At 39.5% G+C, this 27,036-nt stretch overlaps 1 protein-coding gene across 3 annotated transcripts in view; it reads right to left on the reverse strand.

Annotated features, from left to right (window-relative positions):
- The window catches only part of BRINP3 (BMP/retinoic acid inducible neural specific 3), a 200,321-nt gene that overhangs the window by 83,240 nt on the left and 90,045 nt on the right, over positions 1-27,036 (reverse strand). For all 3 annotated transcript variants that reach the window (XM_053951027.1, XM_053951025.1, XM_053951026.1), the window contains one exon: positions 5,852-6,042. In XM_053951027.1, the coding sequence (XP_053807002.1) occupies positions 5,852-6,042 (191 nt within the window). The remainder of the gene's footprint in view (positions 1-5,851; positions 6,043-27,036) is intronic.

Consider the following 27,036-nt stretch of genomic DNA (forward strand, 5'->3'; position numbering starts at 1 on the left):
AGCGGTCGTGCATTTTGTGACCATTTTGGTTCTCCTTGGGTGGATCCATTGAGGCTTTTTAATAAATCCCTACTTTATTCTTTAGCTCTGTCCAGCCTCTTGTTCTAGGTCAGCCCTCTCAAGGCATCATCCCCACACCCTGACAGATATGTTTGCGTTTTCATTCTTTGTAACCAGACTGAAAGGCATCTCACACAAGAAGTCCTGGCTCATCACTGGCATTCCCAGGCACTGTGCTACCAGCAGGTGCCATCAGGGGAAGCTCAAAAATATTTACTGTCCAAAAGACTTTTCACAGAGTTTTTAATCTGTCAGAGCTGATTGAGCTCTCGCTAGAAAAAGTGGATTCCCCCCTACACTGGTGCTTAGGCGCCTCTGTCCCTGCAGAACTGTGAAAGGGCTCCCTTCAGCACCCAGAACTCCAGGGTTTGGGAAGTAACACTGCCAAACTCGGGTTTGGGGACGGCAATTTGAGTTTTAAGTTCATTTGGAGAAAATTAAAGCCGTGCCAAAAGAGACTCTTGTGTCACATTGAAAACATGGATGAATCTTGTTTTTCACTTGTTACTGTCTGCCACCATAAAACAGGCTAAGAAGACATCCAAGCATCAGCTAAAAACACATGTCATTTAGAAAACAAAGTTATGAATTTTGAGAATTGAAAAGGAGTAATGACAGTGAACATTTATAAAACAAGATTATTCAGCATCAAATCCTCCCAGCTGTGCTTTTCACAAGCTCTGAGAGCAGCATTCACTCTCCTTCCCAAAATTCTAGAGACAGTAAACTTCACTTTATCAGGTTTAAAAGAAGTAGCATGGAAACACTCAGTTATGCTCACAAAACAATTCCACATAGCCCAGCTGGGTGGTTCAAGAAGCTCTCAGTCACTACAGGGACGTCTGATTGCCATGTGGGGGCTGTCCCTGACAGATTGACACTGCAGGGGCAGGGGACTGATGCTCATGCTCTTCACTGACCTTGCCACAGTGTCCAATCCTGTCCCCACCAGCCCTGGAATATGCAAGTTTATAACTTAACTTCAATTTTTAATTCTTGCTAGGTTTATAGGAACAGATTGTCCATGACATATCTTTATAAATTCAGGTAGGTCCCAATAGCACATGCTGTTAAAATAAAATAAAATAAGATAAAATAATAAAAAAAAATGCATATAGAAAATTACCCAGATATACAAGCTGTCTGTAACCATTTAGATATAAGACTCCTAAATAACAGTTGGTAAGTGGCATTCAGAAATTAGAAATTAATTTTGTGTTCATCTTAATAACATATTCAGGAATTATTTAAATTAAAAATGCAAATCTCCATCAACATGGTGGAATTGGAATAATGCTGTAACAACTGTAACTAAATATAACCATCTATTGAAGGAGTAAATATATTTTTTATATACATAACAATACATATTCATATGATTTAAATGCTTAGTGCTATTTTCTGCCTCAGTTGTTGAGAGATTGTTTGCCTGTACCCACATCTTTGGAATAATAAAGGGATTATAGACCCTGATGTTTCATATTTTCATCTGTAGACTGGGAAGTGGTAGGAAAAGGCAGTGATTCAAGCAGTTCCCATCACTTCATGTCAGAAAGAGAGGAAACAGGAATAGAAGGACAACACTCCAAGGTAGCTATAGCTGAGCATAACCCAGAGATGCCTACTCGGAGCCCTCTCTTCAGACACATAAATGTATCTTACACAGGACTAAAGGTCTTTGTCCTGTGAACTCCCCAAAGGCTTCTGATTAAATAAGATACCTTGGCTAACACCTAAATAACTACACCTAAATAAATGCATCAGCTGCTACTAGCTAGTGGAAAATCTATTCCTGTCTGAATCACCAAAGGTACCATTAGGGTTTTATCAGGTCATTTTCCCAAACTTAAGCAGATGCTGATGGAAATGCACAGGCTCAAAAACGATATAAATTAATGTCAGGCCAGATGTGGTATCATTTCCATGGTTCAAGTGAATAACAGTGCACGTTAATTCTATACAGACCATCTGTTTAAGGATTTAAATTTTTTCTTCATTAAGTAAACAGGAGAGAAAAGAAAGTTAATGTGTTTTGTGCTTTTTTTCCTCCCCTTATCTTCCATAATCTTAAATTCTGGGGAATTTACATACCCAGACAGGGGGTGTGACTGGTGTTTACAAATCTGATGCAAAATTTTCAAGTTTTTTTCTCACATCAGTCATTTGAGACTGTCCCCTCCTTCCCTTATTTGCCAGTAATTTGTATCTTACCTTGAGAGAGTGGTATAGAAAGCAAAGGTCATATCAGCAGTTAGTGTAAGTGCTAATAAATCCGTCGGAATCCATTGAGATTCACTGTTTTACACCACCTGACAATTTCCCCCGTCTCTGCAGGCAGAATAATTCGCAGCTCCAGGGGAATATTAATGAGGGGCAGAAAAGCTGGAAAAGTAAAGGTGTAACCATCACTCTGGCAGGGCTTTAATCAGTGGAGAGAGGTTGGGGTCGAGCTGATCTGCCCACACCTGCTAAGCCTGTCTGTTTTAAAGACAAAACTACCTCTTTTCCTTCCGATTCACCAAGCCTTCAACAACATCAAGGGCTATTTCCTGACCCGGAGAGCTGAATGGATTGATGGTCTGGTAATGAACACCTTGAGCAAAGATGACTGACAATAGCAGTAAAAATAAATCGACCTGGAACGTTTCAGATGACCACTTAGGCAGTTGCCTAACGAGGTTCTCGTTTCCCAAGAAGCTTTGGCATTGTCCTGAAAATTGGTTCATTCAGAGCAGTTTCCAGGCGCAAGGAGCACTTCCTTGCAAAACCTGCTCTCTTCGTCTTGCAAAGCACCCAAATCAGCCTCACTTCACCCAAATGCCTGGAACAAGAGCCTGTCATTATGGTGTGCTAATTATCTTCATCACCAACTCTATTGCTTTGCTAAATGGCCTTTTCTGCAGGAACAGCATTAAAGGGAATGTCTTTAATGCGGGAGATACTGGGTTTTGTCCTCCTACACCCACCCCACAGCGGTACCCCAGGCTTCCCAACACCCTTCAGCTCCGAAGCTCACATCTGGGTTTTTGGCAAGCCATTAAAGAGTAGTTCCAGCAAACTGAGCCTTCATTGCATGATATTGTGGGCAGGCAGAAGAGAAAGGTATAAATGCAAAACAAAAGGAGGGAAAGTCATACAGAGTGCTCAATCCGCTGGGTCGAACAAGGTCCTTCGATCCGGCAGCTTGGAGATGCTCGTTATGGACTTTGGGCTTATGGCACAAGGAGATAAAATTTCCATAAGAAATAAAAGCAGTGAGAAATGTCACTTTCCACATTATCTTGTGGCAGCAAGAAATATGGAACTTTTTTCCCTTAGTTCTCGTTTCTGGGTGCCCTTGAGGAGTGTATTTCTGTGTTTGTGAATAAAGACTAGGGAATGTTTCACAAACAAGCATGTGCAGAAGTTCCCTTTATGCTCAAAAAGGGATCTTTATGGAAACCAAATGGTCACAGAGGCACACAAATCTTATCACAGCATCGTTCATTTGCCAAGTTTTCCTTTCTGTCCATGAATACAGATGATTGGGGATTCATTAAATAAAAGTACTGCGCACACTCCGTTTGGTCTTCTGCTTTTAACAAGCTGCATAAGTGACAAGCTTTCACAATAAAACAACTTGTAATTAAAGGGAAAGTACTAATACATTATTAAAATAATAAAAAAATCTAATTATGTGTTAATCAAATGTGGACAAGCATCTGTGGGAATCCCCATTCAATCCAGCCTGAAAATGAGAACTAACACATCCAGGAAAGTACGGGTTTATTAGCTACCTCATGAAAGCTTTCTTAGAAATTACTAATTCCCTGTAATTATTGTAATTGAACCAATTTTTCAAAGTATTCAGCACCCATCCAGTGATAATGGAAGGCAGCAGGTGTGCCTCAAATCATGCCTAAAAATTGAGACTAGGGACCTAAATCAAACCCCAAGTTAGTATGAAAACTCCCTTTAACTTCATTAAGCAGCGACAGAGCCCAGAAGTCAACATTTTCTCCCTCTGAGTGAAAATTTGGGAAAGGCTGGGGCAGCTACTGCATTTTAGAGCCTTTCTGAGGTGAGAAAATGGTACCCTACCTCAGCTGCCCTGCAGTAAATCCTGAGGCTTTGGGGAGAATATTGAAGGTCTAAGCTAGAATTTTCAAATGTCTTCAAAGGAAATACCATTAAGTTTTAGTTTCAGTTTTAGTCCAGACCTCCTGAAAGTTGTCAGCTCCGTGGCTCTGTGGTGATCAGTGTGATAATGCTGCTTTGAATGTAAGATCAAGTTGTGGTCATGTCAGACTCTTTGCCTAGACCTGCTAGATCCAATTTCACCGTAACAATGAATTTCATCACATGGCTGAGGAGCTACCGCTATTTACATTCAATAATAATTAGCAGATAGGTAGCAATACTGAAAAATTATTTTTACCACTGGATAATCCTTCAAGTAGGATGCATGCTGCAGCCAAAGCTTTAATTCTTATGGTCTATGTTTTAATAAACATTTCTTTCTCTTCAGCATTTACTTTTCCTATTCAAATGTGCTATGTGTACCATACTCAAGAAATCAATCACTTATAAAATGTGTATATTTGCATGGAAAAATATTCAAAGTAATTAAAAGAAATTCAGGGATTTTTGTTAGAAATTGCTGGTCAACACACATAAATTGTTCTTCAAATTCTAATGGCAATGCCGCAGAGGTACTAGTTCACAAAATAATGATAGAAATTAGCTCTTTATTTTTTAAAATAAATAGAGCAAGACAGAAATTCCTCCTTGTTTCTAGGATGGTCTCCTTCAGAAGGAAGCCTCTGTGAGCCATTTGGGTAGTTACAGATCTCAGCTATCAGCCAAGAGAGACTAGGAGGGCTCTCATTTCCTTTACAAATGGCGAGGATTCAGTTATGAAATGTATTAAAAAGAACCGTTCCTCAGGTGAATAAAGGATTTCGACAAGCCTGTCCTGCTGGAAGGACACTCAATCACCAGAATTATCTTTAATATTATCACCCACGATGGGATAGAGCTGCATTTCTAAAATGTCAGCTCATTGTGTAATGCCTAGATGGGTAATCACAGGTACTAATTATCTTTCATTCGGAACAATTTATGCTCTCCTTTGAACATTAGACCTCTTCACTGGATTTCTTCAATCTATCTGGTGACTGGATCCCAATTATCCATGGGGCTACCCTTTCCAGATTAGTCTGTGGGGACTGAAAGATGCAGATTCCATTAAGTTAATGGGAATGACATGGCAAAGCCTCATCATCCCATTTTGAAAATGCAGTCCCGCTGGTTAAGTGAAGACTAATTCTAAAAAGGGCAGAGTGACAGTATAGGGATTTTCCAATGGACAAAGTAGTTTAAACGTCTCATAAATTACAAGATTTGTTGGAAATACTTGTTACTGGTTTTCTGGCTCCATTTCTGCAGGACTGCAACGGACCCAGATACTTCTGTATGCTCGTATAATGTAAATTGTTACAGGGAATTTTTACAGAAAAAAAGTCACTATCCTTAATGACCTCAGTGCAGAGGAAGACCCCCAAAAGACATGTGGCTGCACAGCAAGAGCTCAGGTAAAGCACCTCCATCTTAGCAACTGGATTTCTTCTCCTTTTCTGCACAAAATTCTATACACAGCACCAACAAGGAGGAGTCCCAAGACCTGTGGTCAAAACCTGCTCCCACAGAGAGCGTTGCCCATCCTAGCGGCTTGGAGGAGGAAGAGTTGTGACCAGCATTTTAGTCTACTCACACCAAGCTCATCCCCAACATTCCCAAGAATTAACCTCACCTCCCAGGGTAGCTGAGAGCAGGAAATGTGTCCCATATTTCTTGATCAGGTTTTCTGTGATCTGTTGAAGGGTCGGGCGCCGTCCCAGCAGCCTTATGTTACGGAAGAACTCGGGGGCGAGTGGCAGTGGGGAGCCAAGGAAATTTCTTCTTTCCACAGCAAGATTGTTTACTTTCCAGCGGCCAAACTCTCTGCGAAAACAAAGCAGTTCTCATTCAGAAATGTGTCATTCAGACAAATGTCCTTCATTTGCAAACGACTCTGCTCTGCTGAGTAGCTGGGGGCGACTCGCTGGGAATTACAACGGGCCTTGACAGTGATACTCTGTCATGCGTTATAGACAGGACAAGCAACGAGAGTTATTTATTAGAAGTGGGGAAAGTACTCCATAATAAAATAATTGTTGGGAAAGGAATAAATAAAAACTAAGCCACTTAGGTTGCTGCTGCTCCTGTTGGTTTTGTGTGGCCTCTGATGTGAATTTAGCTCTAAAACAACCCAGTTTGGTAGAAACTGAAATTAAAGCAGTGATTTCCTCAAATATGGACCTGATGCAACAGGTATTTTTGTTAGAACAAGGTAAATTTTAAAACCGTAACAAGAGTCCACGTTCTCTGCCTTTTGATGTTAAGTCACTTAGGTACAGAACTAGATAAATTGGATAACCTAAAGAAACACTGCACCACATTTGACCTTACTGTGATAATTCCAGTTTTCTGTACTTTTGGCCTCCATTTTGAGAAAATACACAGGAAGACTGATTCCTAAAAAGTAAGAGGGATATAATTCAAAGACTTGCCTCCTTCCCCTCTCCAAAGTAAATCAGAGACAGCAGGGAAAACAAACAAGCTCATTGCACAGCAATAAACACATCTTTTATTAATTTACTTGCCAATTAAGATCCCAGATAGAGCTATTAGTGAGAAGGACTCATTGTCCTCAGATCTAGACAGGACAGGCAGCCTTGGCGTAGCTCAGCTTCTCCCAGATGCAGCAATAGCAGTTTTGGTTACAGATTCTGGGAATTAAGGGCAAGGGACCTGAGGACTCTGCCTCAGCCACCATTTTGTTGAGTTGTTTGTACAGCCACATCAATTAGGACTCCTCTTGGACAAGACTGGAAAAGCAAAGAGCTTAGCGACCTTGCAAGATCCTGCTGAAGGTCCCAGGTAAATAGAGAGAAAAGCGCACGTACAAAATTAACACAGAAGCAGAAATCAAAGATGCAGCAAAAAAAAAAAAAAAAAAGAATATTTGAGGGATGCCAGAAACCAAGGTCTGTCAGCAGCTGAATGACCAGGGATGTGTAACACATTCTCAACTGTGGGATTTTTTAACACTTTTAAGTCCACAGTTGTCAACAGTACCCAGATAAATACATTTTTGTGTAGCCCTTCTGCTTTCCAGCATCCTCCTCTTTCTCTCCTGGCTACAAACTGCCTTTCCTCTCAGACACATTCTGGCAGATGTCATTCTTTAATCAAAAACCAATGTAAAGAATGATGGTAGGGAGAGATTTCTGTAACTTAACTGAAATTTAATGCCATTTACCAGTAAGGGAATGAGGTTTAACAGATCTCTGTAGTTCCTAAAGACTCTACACATCACCAATGTGCTAAATTAGTATTTGAGAATTGCTTTCTGATAGGGGATTTTCCATCTTAGTTGTCAGGTTTTGAAGTTTTCTCTCATGACTTGCCTTTCCTTTTAGGAAATTAGAAAACATATAACTTCTATTTGCAGCTTTTATGGAACTACTGTATATGAGTAGAGAGAAATGAAAAAATTGCACACAAATATTTTTTGCCTGTAAAGTGAAAAAAAATCCTCATTTTGTATATTGATCACATTAATGCAGACACTAAAAACAGTGACTTACCCTGCACTGTAAATGTAATTTTCAAGTGAAAAACAAACCAAACCACCAAAAAATAAACCAATTATTAAAAAAATCTTCCTTTTTTTTTTTGCTGTTTAAATTCTCTGCTTTCTGATCATATTTTTCATTTGAATACATCAGGAAATATTGGTTAACTGTAGTTCCTGAACAGACCAGCAAGACAGGCTTGCTTTGACACCACGAAAATATTACAAGTTTTATGTTGTAAAATATTTATTTTATGCCTCGAGGAAACCTTTTGTTCTAAGCTCGCTATCTGAGCTGAGGTTCAAACACAATATTAACAGAAAAGATACAATTCTTATAAAAGTTTGCTGTCACCCTTGATCTGATTTTCGTTGTCAGTATTTAAGGACAAAGACCACCCTAATCCCCTCAACCTGCCCCCTTTTTAGTGCAGTCAGAGGAACCTCACCAAATGCCTCTTGCTGTCACACCTTTGGGACTGAGAACTGTCCCCCAGAAAAACATCACATCTTGACTTGAATTCTGAGGATTTCTCAGAAATCCTCAGCAATCTGTTGTGGTATTTAACTACAGAGGGTGCATTCTATTTTCACTTTGAACATTGCCAATTCCAGTTTCCAATTTTTAGAGCTCTTAATGCATGCTGGGCAACTGAAACATTTTCTAACTATTAGATACATTCTGTGCAAGTAATTACAGCTCTTGTTTGAATCCCCTCTTAACCCTGGGCTGAGCCCATTGCCTTCCTTGGTGTCTCTCTGTCAACAGTGGGCTCAGAAATTATGTCTTACAGCCCTTCTCCACAAGCAGCAAATCCTTTCTTGGAAGAGTTAAACTGGAAACAATGGCCACATCCATGACAAATTCAGAAGAATTTCCAAGTTGATGTTGCCCTGACCTACTACAAATCCTTTATGTACTGAATCCAGGGACTGGGTTATTCAGGCACTGAGAGAAACTTGCTTGGCTTAAACGAATTTGAGATCCTTCCACAGTTTTTGCTACAGAAAGATTTTTTTCTGTATGTTTAGAGAGGAAGTAGGCAAAAATGCTTTTGTAAAAGTTTTGTCATTCTTTTTTGGTTCAGAACATATCAATGGGAACATTTATTAGTGCAGCAAGTAATCATACTTTGAAAATCACTGCTGAGGAATCGGGGGCAGTGGAATATGGAAGATAGAGCCCTTTTAAAAAGATGACATTTTTATTATTGTGCCACAGCCAGAGCTGAAGCTTTTAGAGATTTTATAAAACAGCTTTTCTATTTTGCTGAGGTCTTTCTTAAATAAAGTATTTTGGAATATGGAGAGATGAAGACCTAAACTCTCTGAGAGAGACAAGAAGAAGGTTCATCTCTGAAGATAAAATAGGGATGCAGGACATTAAAAGTGTCTGCCTGTCTGCAGGAGCAGGGACACCTGGATTTGGACAAGAGAGAAATGATGAGCAGCTTCCAGAGCTGAGGAAATATTTCAGCCTTCAGAAGGAGCTGGGTTTATGAGAATAAAATGTAGGAGCAGGGTAAAAGCTGGGATGAAGTTCAGGGTGAGGGCTTATGGTGCATTATTTCTAGCACGTTGAGTGAGGAGGTTTTCATAAATGCTTTCTGGGTCACTAGTAGCTCCTAAAATTAGAGCTGATTTCCCTTTTTAGCAATGTCACTCTGAGTAAAATCATATCCTTATCTTCATTTTATATAAGATATTTATATATATATAAATATATCTACCTGTAATTTCTAGCCATATAATTTCTGGTTTTAATCTAAATTTCACTTTGCAAGCAGTGCTTTTTCCCTCTCTTGTCACCCCTTTCTTCACCTGCTTGTCTTGCAGTCTCTCTAGCACAAACTCTCAAACATTTTGTTTTGTGCCCAATGTGCATTATTCCCCTTGGGAAATCAAGCTCTTAACCGTTGCCAAAGGCAGACCAGCAGGCCTGATAGAGTTAATAATCTTACTCAGAGATGTAATGAAGCAAATGCTGCTTTCCAGAGCCACTGAGTTCCATTTACCAGGAGAACACCTCCCGTGGGATAGCATGGCATTTTCACTCTTGGATGGTGAGAACATGACTGCTTTGAATGGGCTGGAATGACAGTGGCAGCCTGTATCTAATATTTTCCCATGCAGCTGCAAGTTCTGCTGTTGGCAGAACAGCTCACTGAGAGAATATATGGTGTTTTTCTCCTCCTACCTTCTTTAAAAGCCTGAGGATTTCAGAGTTAATAATCTTACTCTGAGCAGAGAAAATGCTGCTTTCCAGAGCCACTGAGTTCCATCCATCAGAAGAACACCTCCCATGGAATAGCATGGCATCAATGCTGGCTGCTGCTCAAGAAAACCAGTTTTCCACTGAGAACAAACACTGGAGCTATGAGAAGATTGTTCTTTCCTACCCTTCCTCTTCTTCTGCTCTATAGGAGCCCAGCCCAGCAGCTTCCATGGTGTTCTCAAGGAGAGAATGGCAGGTGGATGTGCTGCCCATCTATTTCCAGTGTGAGTCACTGCATGGAGCTCTTTAGTGCTCCAGGCAAAGCCTGTTGTGGAGAAGGATGATGGCCCAGAGTGCCCAGGCTTGCACAAGAGAGAGGAAATCAGTCAGTCTGGCTCCTAGGCTGAAGCCTATAATGGAATCATGTTATTATCATAAGTAGTGCCCCAGGCCATGGGCAGCATTCTCTCCATCTTCCCAGATATCCAAGCCATGGATTTGCATGTGCTGCTCCAAATCTGATCCCTGGCTGGTTGGCTGCCATGGCCATGGGAGCCCTGGAGCTCCCATGAAGAATGACCAGCCAGAGAGTCAATGTGGCATGAGAAGAAGCACACTTTAAAATGCAGTTGGCATTTCAACACTATTTCTTTTATTAATGACATTGAGAGAGGTGTTTAATCTCAGGAAACCATTAGTGTTCTGACAGGAAAGACCTGTTAGTAAAGTATCATACAAGTTTTGGACAAGGTTTTATCTTCAAAGAAGCTTAAATTGCAAGTGGATCTGAAAGGAATCCTAGGGCTGTCAATGTCTCTTTTGAGTTTCAGGCCATAGCTTTTTTTCCAAATGTGTACATTAATTATACACTTGGTTCTATCACTGTATTCATTTCAATACATTTTGAATCTTATGGCATGGGGAGCTATGAAAGCTCTCTATAAAACAACTAGATAAAGGATTTTTTTAAAATGCCATTGTACTCTAAAATGGCAGCGTGAGGAGATTTGAAATGGGAATATATTCTCTTCCATTGCAGTGACTGAATCAGCCCATAAAGAAATTTACAGTGAGTGTGATGGATCCTTCCTAACTACTAAAGGTCAACCACTCACAAAACAGAGCCCAGGCAAAATTAACAATGTTAGGCCTCATTTGGAGTAATTTATCATGTTTTATAAATCAATATTATTACTGGTAAGCATAAATGTTATTGAATAATATTGTGGCATAATGTGGAGAACACTTGGAAAATGAACTTCATACAATTTCTAATAAAAGAGCTCTTCTGTGTTCCTTTCTCTTCATGTCTTCTAAATGAGGCACCTTCACTCTTGGATGGTGAGAACATGACTGCTTTAAGGGGCTGGAATGACAGTGGCAGCCTGAATCCAGTGTTTTCCCATGCAGCTCCAAGTTCTGCTGTTGGCAGAGCAGCTCACTGAGAGCGTATATGGTGTTTTTCTCCTCCTACCTTCTTTAAAAGCCTCAGGATTTCTAATGCCTGAGGCCATGGTTTGAATAAGGCCAAGATGAGATGAAAGTAGCTCCATTTTATATTAAGCTTCTACCTGCTAGCAGTTCCAAAACAGGAAGCAGATAAAATATTTGCTAGGAAAAAAAAAAATTTTAAATTGACTTTTAAAGAGAGGATTCAGCCAGATGTGGACCGATCTAGAATCAGGTAATATCCAAAACTGTGTTACTCACAGGTTGTCAATTCTGAAAAAATTCTCCTTACCAGCACAGGTCATAGAACTTTCAATGCTTATTACAATCAGTTAAACAATGGACAATCTGCCAAAATCTTTACTAAATGCTTGTTATGGTTGATTTTTCTATCCAATGTGAAAAAGAAGGGAATAAGTTACACGTGGCTGAGCAGCCTCCTGAAAACTCTACCTTTGTATAGAGACATGGCAATAGAGAAAAACATGGCAATATGAGCAAAATAAACAGAACAACCTCCCTGGAGGAAAAGAAGCAGGATCTGATAGTACAGAACATATCTCATCTGTGTCCCTTAACATTTTCAATTATCTACATGTGGTGATCAGAAAAAAAAAAAAAGTTCAAGAAATAATAAGCTCCTTTTAAACATATTTGCCTTCGATGAAATGGAAAGTATTTCTTCATTAACTTTCTGCTTGTTATTGTCTGACATTTTGCCAAGGTCAAAACAGAAAGGTTTACTGAACATATGCATTTTTTTCCATATTATTGCTTTACCTTGCAGTGAATAAGTACTGTCAGATTTCTTTTTATCCTAATGTCTTTTTATCCTAGTAATTTTTTTTCCTTTCTATGCCTTTTTTGCCTTATCAGCTTCCTAGCATTTGAAATTCTACTTCCAGAACTAGAATTCATCAATATCAGCTTCACTATCTTCTTGCATTATGCATAAGAAATATGTGCAAATGTATTAATGAATTTTAATAAAAAGTACATACATTATACCTAGAATGTACTCAGATATATTTCTTTTTTATGACTCCTGATAGTCAGATTACTGAGTCAGCTCCTGGGACATCAATGATTTCAAACTTCTCACCTGTCATGAGCACCAAAAGGGACACAAGAGGAAGGAATGTGGTTTTCTTTTGTGCATGTCTGATTGATATTTAGCCTCTATAACATATGTACTGAAAAATTTCCTCCCCTGATGAAATCCAAAGGGGAATTATTTCTGTGTCTTGTCCTGTGGTGTTGTTTACCTTTTACCCAGATTTCGTGATTAACTTCCCAACACCTTTGTGAACATTCATTCAGGATCTCGCCATCCACATATTTAGCTGGACCTATATTCATACAAAGGTATTTTGTAGCTCCTCATGAGTAAAAAATCTAATTTACCTCCTGCCTCAGAGGCAGCTCAATCACCAAGCAGCAGAGAATAAAGCAGAAACGCACTTACCAAGAGCAAGTTGCAAATGGCACAAGGGATAAACAGCAAGTACAGGAGGAGTGAAAACACTTCAGAACTGAAATGTGTTTGTATGAACCATCTAAGAGTGATGAATTATCTTGTAAGATCTCACCAGTTTGCACAGGCTTGTAAGACAAGGGTTAAATTCCAAGCAAAAGTTCATTAGCTCTGCATGTGACAGTGGTATCAGGGAGCAGAGGGGAAAGGGAGAATTCCCAGTAAAACCTGCCCTTGCCTCTGCTACATCTGAAATGGAAAATGAGTGGGATGCTTGAGAGGTGTTTCCTACAGGCTGAGTAAGCAGGAAATAGATTTTGCACCTCTTTTCTATTTCTGGGGTTCGTTTTCTTAGATGTGCTCTGGCCTGTAGGTACTGGTAAGTGCATGCAAATATCTTAGAGGTGAATGCCAAGAGGATGGGGCCAGACCCTGCAGTGGTGCCCAGAGACAGGCCAAGGGGCAATAAGCACAAACTGAAACACAGAAAGTTCCATCCAAATATGAGGAAAAACTTCTTTGCTTTCAGGGTGGCAGAGCACTGGACAACGGGCACAAACTGAAACACAGAAAGTTACATCCAAGTATGACAAAAACCTTTTCAGGCTGCCCAGAGGGGCTGTGGATTCTCCTTCTCTGCAGACACTCCAAACCTGACTGGGTGTGATGCTGTGCCCCTGCTCTGGTGACCCTGCTTTAGCAGGGCTTGGACTGGGTGATCTCCAGAGGCCCCTTCCAACCCCAGCCAGTCTGGGATCTTTTAAAAATTATAATAACAACTCAGGTTTACAGCCTGCAGGTAAGATGGTGACATATTTGGAGTCAAAAGTACTTGTCCATCTAAATAATTATAATAATCCATTCTCACTGGTTTATACATTTATTTTTCCCTGCAAAAAGTATTGATTTCATGATTTGTCATATGTCCTAGAGGGATTGGAAAACTGTTCTTTCTCCCCTTGGCAGTATCAAAAGAGTTTCCAACACCTTGTACACGCAAGCTCAAAGCATCCTTTTTTCCCAGTTCACATCTGCTCATAGGAATCATTTATTATCTAAACAGGTAACAGACTTGATAAAATGGTGCATTTGTTTAGACTGGCAGAAGACAAATGAAATAAAAAAAATTCCTCTGACTGGAAGGTTCTTGCTCTTTTTTATCCATTTTATTTGTGACTGTTAAGAAAGCTGATATTGCCTGAAATTCAACGTGAGGAAAAGGTATGGATTTATACTTTGCAAATGGGGTAAAAGACTGTTTCACTTTCAGAGAAGAATGTATCTTACCTACAGTTAAAACAGTAGTTAACCTTTGAAATGGAGAAGACTGCCCTGGAAAAGAGTTTATTGACACAATAAGGAGAAGAGTTATGAGAAAGAGAAGCAAAAAGGTCTGTTTACAGTCTTTTGCCTAACCTTAAGAGCCAATTGATATTATGGTCCTATCCCTGTAGTTAATTGTACAGGAGAAAAACCTAATGATTCTGGATCCTAAGAAAATGAAACTCAAAAGTCTCTGGAACTTTCATCTGGGCTGGATTTTAGGGATTTGGCTACACCTTATACTGCTTCAAAACCAGCATGAAAATCATGGTCTTCTTCCATCTCTTTTTGTCCTGACTAAAACGAAAAATAATTGAACCATGTTTCTTGTAGAGATAAGGAAGAAATTTGAATCTGTGGAAGTGTTTTAGTGCATAAATCAATGAAAATACAGTTTATGAAGAGTGAATCAGCATAAAGATCTGTTGGAGAAAATAGAGCAGAGGATTCATAGATTCAGTGTTGATGGATACTCGCAGATGAATCACAGGAGAAACACAAACTGCTAAAATTCTTCATCATTATGTGATACAACTCATAGTCTCAAAGTCTTTGAAATGCCTTTTATTACCACTTTTACAACTTCTGTTTCAGAACTACAAATTGATCTGCAGTACTGGGCAATGGCGAGGCCTAGAGACAAACCGTGATAAATGATTTAAAATTTCAAGGGAGTGCTCTTGCTCACCTTAGTTCTCATTTGAAAAATGAGGCACAGTCAGGCTAAGAATTCTGGCAGTGCTGTGAGCAGCCATGACCTCCTTCTACCCCGTACCCAGAGCCAAACAAAAAAAAACTTTATGACCTGGATAGTGTGGCAGGGAATATGAGTCCTTAAAGCCTTTGGAAGCTGTTTGCTTGCTTGTTTCTGGGATGTTACTGATGCTCAGGATTGGCTTGTGCCTGGTGCCACAGAGACCAAATTGCCTTCTGTTCCAAACAAAAGCTGATGTTACTCCTGACTGCCTGAAAGAGGGAAAAGGTACCTAAATTGTTGGCTTCAAACAAAATATATAGTCTCAAATATTTTCTCAAAGAAATACTGATCCAAAGCCTTATTTATAAGGCTGTATATAAAACCCAGAATTGTTCCTTTTCCAGAAAGAATGTTGTATAAACTTAACCTTCTACAGTGTGCATTATTTGGCTCATTTTCTATTCAATTTATAAGTTTATCCTTCCAAAGTGGAGGCTTTTTGTCTCCAGTTTGATGCCAGCACTGCTATTTACAGCACTGATGGATGACAGTTACTTAACCTGCACTTGAATTTATAAAGGCAGTTGTTTCTACCAACCCTCTGGGATGAATCTGGCTTCACACAAGTGTAAATCTCACAAACATATGCATAAATGCTGTCTTGATATTGTGAAATATAACATCTGCACCATTGTTGTCTGTAGCAACTCAAATTGTTGAAAGGAGTAGGAGGTGAACCAAAATATTTCCTGAAAATACTTTGTTGTTGTATTTGTTTGTTTATGGCTTAGCTCTTGGGGGAATGTGCAGATGATCTTCTTTGCATCTAAATGCTCTCCTCCTATGCAAGTGTTGTTTCACTGGTAGCAGGAAATGCTCAGATCTCTACGTGCACACAAAAAATTAAGTCAAGAATTCTCATTCAGCATAAGAATTCCACCACAGCAAAGGATGCTTCTCCTTTAGGAAAAATTATTTGTATTAATTCCAAACTAAATTTGGAATGTTAGTTTATTAAAAATGGTCTTGGTGGGTTTTTTTTTTGTCCAGTGGACTAAATTGCAGCTATCTCTAAAGAAGCAGTGGAATTGCACTGGTGAGCTAAATAGAGAATCAGGGCAAGAAAATTGTCAATATAATTCCAGATTATAAACACAGAGCTTCCTAATGCTCTTAAGTAAATCAGAGCATTGGATGGGAGTTCAGTTATTAATTTCTTCAACAGAAACAGTGAAGTGTTAAATGTGTTCTGTGAAAGAATAAACCCTATATTTATCTTACTTTATAGAATCACAGAACCCCAGAATGGTTTGGGTTGGAGGGACCCTAAAGCCCATCCAGTGCCACCCCCTGCCATGGGCAGGGACACCTTCCACTAGCCCAGGTGGCTCCAAGCCCCATCCAGGCTGGCCTTGGGCACTGCCAGGGATCCAGGGGCAGCCACAGCTTCTCTGGGCACCCTGTGCCAGGGCCTCCCCACCCTCACAGGGAAGGATTTCTTACCAATATCTAATCTAAACTTACTCTCTGTCAGTGTGAAGCCATTCTCCCTTGCCCTGTCACTCCAGTTCCTGATGAGTTGTCCCTCTCCAGTTCCCTGGAGCCCCTGCAGACCCTGGAAGGTTCTGTGAGGTCTCCACACAACCTTCTCTTCTCCAGGCTGACCATTCCCAGCTCTGCCATCCTGGCTCCATAAGGGAGGTGCTCCAGAGCCCTTCATGGCCTCCTCTGGACTTGCTCCAACATTTCCACGTCCTTCTTACGTTGAGGATTTTGGACTGGACACAGAGCTCCAGGTGGGGTTTCAGAAAGGCAGAGCAGAGGAGGAGAATCCCCTTCCTGGACTTGGTGTTCCCACTGCTTTGGATGAGCCCTGGACTCTGTTGGTTTCTGGGCTGGGAGCACTCAGGGCTAGCTCACAGGGAGCTTTTCCTCACCCAGCACCTCCAGGTCCTCCTCCCAGGGCTGCTCTCAGTTCCTCTCTGCCCTGCCTGTTGGTAATTTGGGATTGCACTGGCCCAGGTGCAGGACCTTGCACTCCACTTTGTGGAATCTGTGAGGTTCACAGAGCCCCAACCTGTGCAGGCCCTCTGGTCCATCTTTATCCTTCCTGAATGGCAGGGATGTGGAAATTACTCAAAATAGGGAAACAAACTGGGAAAAAAAAAAACCCTTCAGGTCTCTGGGAATCGTACAAAATTGGGTAGGTCAGCTGGTAATATTCTCATACATCCTTCTAATACATCCATTAGAGAGTTACACATTTTGTGTGCACCTAGACCTATTCTGAAGCTCAAACCACATTAAAAATTCTGAGAAAAATACTTAACCCCTCTACAGAGTCCAAATATGAGCATTTAAAGAAGCTGTAAATAGAATGAAGCTCTACATATTTACTATTGTAAAATATATGTATTGAAAATGCATTACTATAAAATCTCTGTGCCTCTGAATTCATTTCATTATCACTCCCAGCACCTTTGTAGAAGAGGTCTTAGAGAGAAAAATGAAGGTGATTTTGGAAAATTTCAAATGGGATATCAACACCAGAGTGAGATAAAATAGCATTAATAATGCCATGTAATTATCATCTACACTGTAGATTTTAGTTATAATACCACAAGTCCTGACACAGAGCAGGAGGGACTGAGATTTTATGCACCCAGCAGAGGCTGGGACAAGAACTGCAGACCAGGGACGTATTTTCCAGCCAAGAGGAGCATTACAAGACATATCCTCCCAAACATTTAGCTATAGACAGGGTTACTTTGCCTTTCTCCTCATTTTTTTTATGGAATACGAGTGTTAACATATTTGGGAGCACCATAAGATGTGCAGGCCAGTTGAAATTAAGAAGCACAATAATTTAACTAAAATTAGCATAAAGATTATTACTTATCTTCTAGGTACATTTCAGTTTGAGGCTGATTAGCCAATAATTTCAGATTATTAGTCACAGTATAGCAACTGTGCTTTGGGCCACATTGTCCTGGCTGCTGTTTGCCTCAGGCTCAGGATAATGAGGGCCTAGATGAACATTGCAGGTTTTTCCTAGGAAGCTTACTTAGAAAAAAACAGAATGAAACACGGCTCTACAGATCTAGAAATAAACCCAAGATTAACTGACTTCCCAATCCATATGCCCAACACACGTGATGGTGTTTATTCTCCAACTTTTTTTGTGTAAGGAACAATGCTGAGCAATTACCAGGGATTCAGTTTTAGCCAGAATAAATTTAATATTTGCTCTTAATGTCTCGGCCAAGATGATTTTTGTTTGGCTGTAGCACTCACCAGCTCTGCAATGCAGCCAGGAAAAACCACCAGTGTACCTCTGCAATGTGTCTTGCTTTCCCTGAATCGAGATTAAGTGTTAAATATAGTCCAGTATTTTATGGGTAATAAGAATATTTCCATTAAATGAAAAGTGTGAGAATAAATGAGGTCATTTATATCATACTTATGGGCAATGGTAGTGCACAAGACAAATCTGCTGACAGAGTCCTGTGAGCAGTTATGAAATCTTGCCCTTTGATCTGCCAGCTTGAATACAGTTCAAGGGGCAACAAAAGAGGAATTTTTGCCATCTGATACTTGGCAGTGACCAGTGTGAAGGGACCTCCAGCTTCAGTTTCTGGGGGAAATATATCAACATATTGCAGGAGCAAGCTAATCAGCATATTCATGAACAGTCTCACTGAAAACAAGGCAGAAACTACATAACACCAAGGCCTGCTCTTCCTGTCTCACAGCATGTAAATAGTGGAAAAAAAGAGACAGGACTGTTGAAAATTTCCTTTTATCAAGATAAATGCTGACTTTGTGCTGCTGGTGCCTTGAGTTGTCCTGTATAAGTGAGAAACCCACAGCCACCAAGGTGTGTAGAGACATGGATGTTCTCTAAGCTGGACCATGGGTGGTACAGCCTCTGCTGATTCTTGATGTGCCTCACACCACGTCAGAGAGTCAGAGAGCTGCTGTGCCACAAGTGCTGAGCAACTTCCCTCCCCCTTGAACCCCGGACCAGGTAAAATCAGGTCAAAAAGCAGAAATTTAATGACTATCCAAACATCCCAGGAACAGAAATCTCCCTGACAGGAGACTCCTTGCTGTACTTTTCTTGTAAGAAGTAGTTCACACACAAACAAAGCCACAAACCTACAACTTCCCTATCCGTCCATACCATCTCTGTCAGGCAGGATGCAGAGTTAAATATTCCTATGATTTGAGACATATAATTTTGACATATTGATTTTGATATCTCAAATATCTCAAATTTAAGGAATATCTCTCCTTTTAATTTTCTGGCCGGAGCTCAAACACTTTGTCATAAGCTTCAAACAACTGCTCAGACACACAGAATGGAACCACCCTCTTCATTACTTTGCTTTCTGCTCATCCTAAACCTGACACGTGTGTGGTTGAGGTTTGACTCCCCTTGCCACAGGGTCACCTTGATGCCTTAAGTTTGAGCTTTCATATTTTCCAGATTCTGTTCTGCATTAATAGGTAACTCTGAACTTCATATAAAGTGTTAGCAAGTTCTCTTCACAGTTTAATCAGACAAAACAATCCTTTTCCAGCCCCAGAACCAAGGACACCATTGCAGCTTCAAACCCAAAAATTGCAAACAACAGCAAATTGAGGAGAGCAAACTGGGAGGATGGGACTGCATAACCTGAAGCTGTAATTGGACAATCAACCCCAATATGGAAATGGACCAAAACTTATGAAAGTGTGAAAACTCATGACCTGGGGTCCATCATGTGTGTAGCCTCAGCCAGGCTCTTGTACTGCCCAAGGTGTATCCTGTGAATGCCTTTTAATAAATCCCTGTTTTATTCTTTAACTCTGTCCAGTCTCTGTTCCAGGTCAGCCTCTCTAGGCATCAACCTCCGAGTGGTGATAATTCTTCCTCTCCCACAAGGGCCATGGGTGTCCATGCCCAGGGGTGGTCTGCAGCAATAGGGGTCTCACCCTGCTGAAACCACAGCAGAAAAAGTAGAAAAGCAGGTTTCCAGAAGAAATTTATAACCCCACAAGAGCACTGGGATTCATCTGATCTACTCTTGGAAGTGAGGCATGTTACATAGAGCCCTGTTTTATTGATAGCTAGATAGATATAGATATAGATGATATAGATATAGATGATATAGATATAGATGATTTATACTCTTGCCTCTCTGGGAGCAAACCTGAGCCTTTTATTTTTTAAATTTTTTCCCAAGGAAATTAAAGCAAAAAGAAAATACAGGGATATTCTGTTCTGAATCTGGATAACACCAAAAATGCCCTTGATATGAAGATTTAGGAAACGGTCTTGGATCCAACAATTCTGACATAGTCATGAATCCCTGCATCCTTTCAAGAGAAACTTGACCCAGCAACAGCTGCACAGATAAGAACAAACGCTTTCTTCACCTCTTTAACCTAAATAAGTACACGAAAGTCGCTGCCAAATAAGGACTATTTAAATGTTAATTGGGACAGCAGGTGATTTCATTTCCTCTCTGATTTTTCCTTGAAACGAAATAAAAAGAGCTGCAGCAATCCAAGCCTTTTTTGTTATTAAAATGGTTGATTTTGTTGTAAGTTGTTCTATGTGGTATTGCTGCTTCTTGTGATAACTAATGAAATTTTTGAAATTGAAGGAAATTACAGGAAAAAAACATCCTCCACATCTTATATCCGTGTCACATTCAAATTAATTTAGTGAACCAAAGAAAAGCTAAAAGTTGTTGTAAATCAAATACTTTCCACTTGCACTGCAATTTTTAATCTATTTTCTAGTTAATAGTTTAGTGCACCTTCGCTTATGCGAAAATAACATAAAAATATAAAATATTAACCATGCAAATTTCAGTTTTCTAGTGGAATTTTTCCAGCATTCTGCATACACAAATTGCAGTTTTACAACTCACATAATGAGAGGAAATTGTTGCATCAAATAATCGAAGACCTCACTGCGGTCTGCTACAATCATCTCCTTTTCCACAGAAACTCAGAAATCATCAGGAAGTGGAAATCTCTGTGCTGTGGATCAGCTTGATCCCTCATGAGAGAATTTGATCTATAAGTGTCCATTTAGAGTCCCAATCAATGACGCAAGTTTGTGCATTTCAGAGCAGAAAGAGAGATTACAGTCATTTGGCTGAAGTTAGTAGACCCCGATTTGCAAAGGGTTCATTGTTCCTGGTGCATTATCAAGTTAGAAAGGATCCTACAGAGATTACCCTCTTTTAAAAACCTGCTCTTTTAAAAAAAAATCTTATTATTGAGTAGAATGATAGAAAATATATTCATAGAATACCCAGACAATATTAAGCTGACGGCCCTGGCAAGTACTTTGGAAGGTTTTGAGAAACCAGAGAAGCAGTTGAAAGCTGAGAATATGGCATGTGATAAAAGGTAAGGCACTAGGCTAAAAAAAAAAAGAGAAAATACCACAACATGTGGGGGTCAGCCTTTTTTCCCAGGCAATTAATAATAGGACAAGGAGAAAGGGCCTCAGGTTGTATCAGGGGAGGTCCAGGTTATTAGGAAAAATATTTTCACTAAAGGAAAGGCATTGGAACAGGCTGCCCAGGGCAGTGGTGGAGTCATCATCCCTGGAAGAGTTGAAAAAATGACTGGAAATGGTGCTAAGAGATGTGGTTTACTGGGTATGATGGGATTTGGTCAAAGGTTGGATTCAGTGATCCTGGAGGTCTTCCCTAATATATAATTGTATGAAAATAAATAATTCTGCAAGTAGAAACATGGTCAAATACAACACATTTCCAAAAAGTCCACCTAATTATTTTTGGAAATCCAAGTCTACAATCTCTAAAAATTCTAACATAAAACAAGAAGGTTTTACATGTGACAACAAAAAAAATTAGTTACATCACTTTCTAGAGGGCTGCTAAGATCTCAATCATAGCCCCCAAAGAAATAAAATAAAAATAAAATAAAATAGAATACTAAATAACTGTTTAAATAATTTTCAAAATAACAAGCAGATAAAAAAAGGTATAAGAAATTCCTTAGTAGGAAAGGTTGCACAGTTGGATCTTATTGGAGAACACAAGACTTCCAATAACATATGGAATGTTATTCAGAGACAGGAGGTGAACAATTGCTCACTTAGGAAAAACAAACTTTATTTGGGGCAAAGAAGGCTGAAAAAGAGCTGTGTCCCAGTGTCTGTACACGCTTTAGCATAGGAAAGTCTTGTTATGTTGGTGAGTCCCAATCCACAGATTAATAATATTCACAGTTATTGTGCTAGCTCAGCTCAATAGTTCCTGAAAAGCAGATGAACATAGAAAAATGAGGGATGTCAGCAAAAAAATTGGGTTTAATTCTTTTAAAGGCGGGTTTGCTACAAGTTGATACAAGAACATGAAATAAATGAAATTATTAAGTGCTGATTATAACTGCTATGTTTCCTAAAGGATCAGTCATGTCGTGGATGGCACAGGATGCCATTATTTTGGAATTATTCCAAAATGCCAGAGGGGAGCTGTAGTCTAGAGCTGTAGTCAAGAATGTTATTTTCACTGAAAATGTTAAATATGCAGTAGAAGCTGCCTGTTTCAATATTTCGGTAGATTTACCGTGCTTAGATAAAATGCTTTGTTTCAGTGATTTTAAAATTATTTCAAGATAATTTTTTAATCAACTATAATTATATTTAGGCTGGTATTTTTCTAAAGCTGACACATTTTGACTCAGAGACACCGAGGAGATGTCATTTTAATTACAGAGAAGTTGGGCAATTAAAAGTTTTATAGTGTAAATTTTTATCCTCATGGGATTAAAAATAAGAAAAAGCACAGATATCTATAACTTCTTATTACTATTAAGTTCTAGGCTTATTTGAACTGTTTCAGTTATTATTAAGATTCTGGTTTATCATTTCATCTCACTCCCAAGAAGAGGAGGGGAAGAAATTATGTATACCCATACAAATAGCAGTGCTTGTAAAGAAATTGCTACTTGTTCCCTGAAACCATGGGTTTCTTTGTGCTTGAGGTGGCAGGAAGAGGAACAGTCAGTCCTGCCCATGGCAGCAGGTACATGCAGCAAACAGATATTTTTGTGGGATTTGAGGGAAACCTCAGAGAACAAAACTTAATTTGCATGAAGTGTTTTTCTCCTTCAGCTCTTACTTGCATTATGTTGTTGCATCTTCTACTACATTGTTCAGTAACTGCTTGAAGCATGACCATGCAAAGTGCTAATTTTGTTTACATCACTGCTGAGAGACTAAAGTGCTCTCTGGCAGCTCATAGCAATCATACAACTCCTGAAAATAAAGCCTTATTACAAAACCCATAAGGATTAATCCTTATAAAAGATTATTTCGGGTGAGCGCGCTGAGAACAGGTGACTGACTCTTTAGAAGCTGATGTCCTCAGAGGGAAGGAAAAGAGAAGGAAAAATGTCTCTTTCAAACTGCAGAGCTGTTTATCAGGAAGCAGAATTTCCAGGCTTTCCGTGGGTCTTTTGTAAACTGCATTTTGTAGCGTTTTCAGCTGTGCCTGCAGCTCAGGGATGGTCACTTGTCACTACTGGACACGAAATGAGTACACAGAAGCTTGGTAAGTTTAAAAGAGAAAAAGAGCTAGTTTTATTCAAACATCTGGTATTTATAGAATTCTAAAGGTGACCATGGATTGGAGGATGGAATTACCACCTCTCCAACCACACTGGTCTAAAAATCAATCAATCATTTCTCTCCACCCACAGAGAAATATGTAAACAATTCTATTTATACGTGAAATTGTGTGGGAACTCTGACTCTCAAATATATAAACATTATTAGAAGGCTAAAGAAGTTTGATGAGAACTTTAAAACTTTCAAAAGAACTATAAAAGAAAACTTAACACTTTTAAAAATCAGGGCAACAGTCACTGCCCTGTCAGCTGGACATGGGGGACAACCAACTCTTCCAGGGGGGACATTGGCACAGTTGGAATGTGCTGCCAGGAGAGAGCACAAGTGGGGCATGGATAAGCAGCAGCAACCCCCAGGTGAGGGGTAGAGCCTTCCCAGAGCTCTGCTCTCAGTTTGGGAGTGCTGTGATCCCTAGCAGGATTCCCACCACGCTGGAGGCAGAGGGGATTGATCTCCCATTAAACATTTACAAGGCTTACGAGTGAGCTGTACAAGAGGAAATGTGAGCATCAGAGATGTGCTGAAGATTCCAAGAACACCCCGCCTTTGATGATAACATTTTTGGAAAGTGGAACTGAAATGCTATTTTAAGATTCTATTTACCTTAAATAATCTTCAGGCTTTTTAAATCAAGATATTTTTTCCATTGCATTTGTTTAGCCAACAACTGGAATGCAAATGGGTTTGTGTAGTGGGCAAGACCTGGCATCTCCATTTGAGCTCTGATCTCACTTTTATGGGGAGCTAAACCTACGCTCTGTAGGTATTTTATGTCCTTGCACATTTACACTGTATCAGAAAAATAGTTTCTTTTTTCTAGCAAGTGTTCCAGGACACAAACTACGTGAGTAATCAGCATGTACCTGACCTTATGTTGTTTGGGAAGCAGCTTTAGGGATTTTAAGAACAAAATGTGTTTTAAGTGTCTCATATGGCCATTGACAATTGCACTTGTTTAAACACAGAGAACAGCTCCTTCCAGCCTCAGCTTTCCCAGCTGGAAAAAGATAAGTATTGAGACATTTATGGAAGTCATAATACCTGTATCTGTAAAATATTATTGAAAGTACAATGGGATGGGATTTAAAATGGGTTTTCCAGCATTATATTCTTTCTGCAAAAATAATTTTAATGGGGATGCCCTTTGATCTGTGTGGCATAAAGGTTCCTTTTCCCTTGTGATTTTAAAGGACCTTATTTCACTTCCATGCAGCAATGGAGCCTCCCTAGCTCCAAGCAGTCACTGCTGCCCCTAAAAGGCATTTTTTCTGTTCTCCCTGGGATGCTCCAGTGGTAATTATTTGTATCCCTGTGCAGATGTACTTGGGCCTCTGAGCTGCACTCCAAAAACAAGACAGGAATATGATCCTGCCAGCATAATTTCTTAGCAAAGTAATAACCATGGCACCATAGGATGATGTGAGCCGTGTGTCAATAACTACTCAAAAATGTGCCAATAACCAAAGTTGACAAGATTCAAGTATATTTAGTTTCACAGGCAAGTAGACCATACCACTTACACATGCCTTGTAAACATTTTTGGGAAGGTGCAGATGGGGATGGATGGATGGATGGATGGATGGATGGATGGATGGATGGATGGATGGATGAGTTGGCTTTTCATTTCTCTTTCTATATAACACAAACAGAAGAACTGGAAGCATGACAGACCTGTGCAAAGGATCATAAACCAATAAACTTGCTATTACCCGAGGGGGATTCGTTTACCCATATCTTACCTTAATCAAGATAAATCAAAGAGTAGAAGCATTCTATGGAAATTCACCCCTCGGGAAATCTTAAGCATTTAAAATGTGCCAACGAGAACAATTAAAATTAAAGATAGAGTAGTTTTAATTCAAGGTAGAATCTGGTCTTCTAAATTCAGCATCTGCTTCAGTAAGGAGTAAATATGCAAAGTGTCAGTAATTCCCTTTCACCTTTCCATCTCCCACCTGGCTTTTGACTTAATTGATTAAAGACAATCAAAAATAGGTTAAAAAATTTTTAAATGCTCACCTTTGTTTTAATCTATACCCAGACATTTGAATATCTAACTTCTCCCCAAGGCATCTTTACAGGGATGAGCCTTCAAAATCCTCTTCAAAATAGCTCCAATAAAGCAGTATTCTTCATTTGGAAGCACGACTAATGAGGTAAACAATGATTAGTTCAGAAGTGGCAGGGGAATGAGGAGTGAAGAACGTTTGTTCTGCACCTGCTGGAGTTATGCAAATTTGCCATGAGCCACTGGAGGCCTTGCCCTGGGAGGTGTCCTCAATAATGAGGCAGAAGTTGGTGTTTTAGCAACATCAAAGAAAGCCAACTTTCTGGGTTTATCAAGTGTCTAATAAACATAGTCAGGACACTGATGTTGTGATGCTGTGCTAGAATATTTTGAGCCTTAGGATTCCAGCCCCTCTGATACTGTTGGCAAGCAGTTGTGGCACTGAATGATGATATGTAAAAGCAGTTACCCAACAATGACAAAAACCCAGCAGCTGAAATGTTCTCATCCTGAATGGACACAGTCACTAAAAAAGAAAAAAAAAATTGAATCTAAAAGGACCTATTTATTAATTTGTAGTCAGTCTAAATAAGTGTGTATCTATATTTGGGGTTTATGTAGCATGTGTAAGAGATGTAATTTAATGATACACTAAAATACCTACACTCCGGAAAAATAATGCCATTAGTGAGCTCTGCTGACAATTCTACTGCTCTGTAAGTAAATTAAAACCAAGGCCTGTCAGAAAAGCTAAAAGTCTCAAGGGGTTAGAGCATCATGTTTATTATATTTAGAGATTTTAACAGAGAAAAGTTAGTGGATGCAAATTATTTTTCATAACAAATGCTAGCACTATAATTACCATTATTAAAAATGGTAAAGTGGACCCTAATCTTTGTGATATCTAATGTAAGTCTGCTGTGTGAGACCTCAGTGCAAAGCCCACCAAAGTAAATGAAGAAACAGAAAATAAATCCACAAGCCACCAAAATTTTAACTGGTTGTTTTAGCCCTCTCGTCTTGAAACTGATTTAAAATGATGTATTTGAGTAAATTATTCACAGTCAATGTCTGATCAATTTGAATTCTTTTTGTTCACAGCATGCCCAGTAGCAGATTATTTGTGTCTTTTATTCAGTGTTTGAATGCACTGAGAGTATTTCCCTTGTATTTTGTACTGGGGATAATTCACTGTATCTACTTGACATCACACCCAGAATGCCATTTAATTGGAACCATTGCATGAATCTCCTCTGATTGGATTAACATAAGTGGGATAAGGAGGCAGATGTATAGAATGTATAGATGAGCTGAACCACATGGGAAACATGCTCATCTGTCCACTTCAAACTGTTTCTGTGGCTTCAGAGAGAAAATCATTTAAATTGATATACTTCTTTCCTGGAACTGTGCAAAGAAATGGATACTAATGTTTATCTGCTATACACACAAAAATAAGGTTATTCAATAGGAAAAAAAAAAAAAAAACAG

The sequence above is a fragment of the Vidua chalybeata genome, chromosome 9 (genome assembly GCF_026979565.1).
Source record: "Vidua chalybeata isolate OUT-0048 chromosome 9, bVidCha1 merged haplotype, whole genome shotgun sequence".
NCBI lineage: Eukaryota > Metazoa > Chordata > Aves > Passeriformes > Viduidae > Vidua > Vidua chalybeata.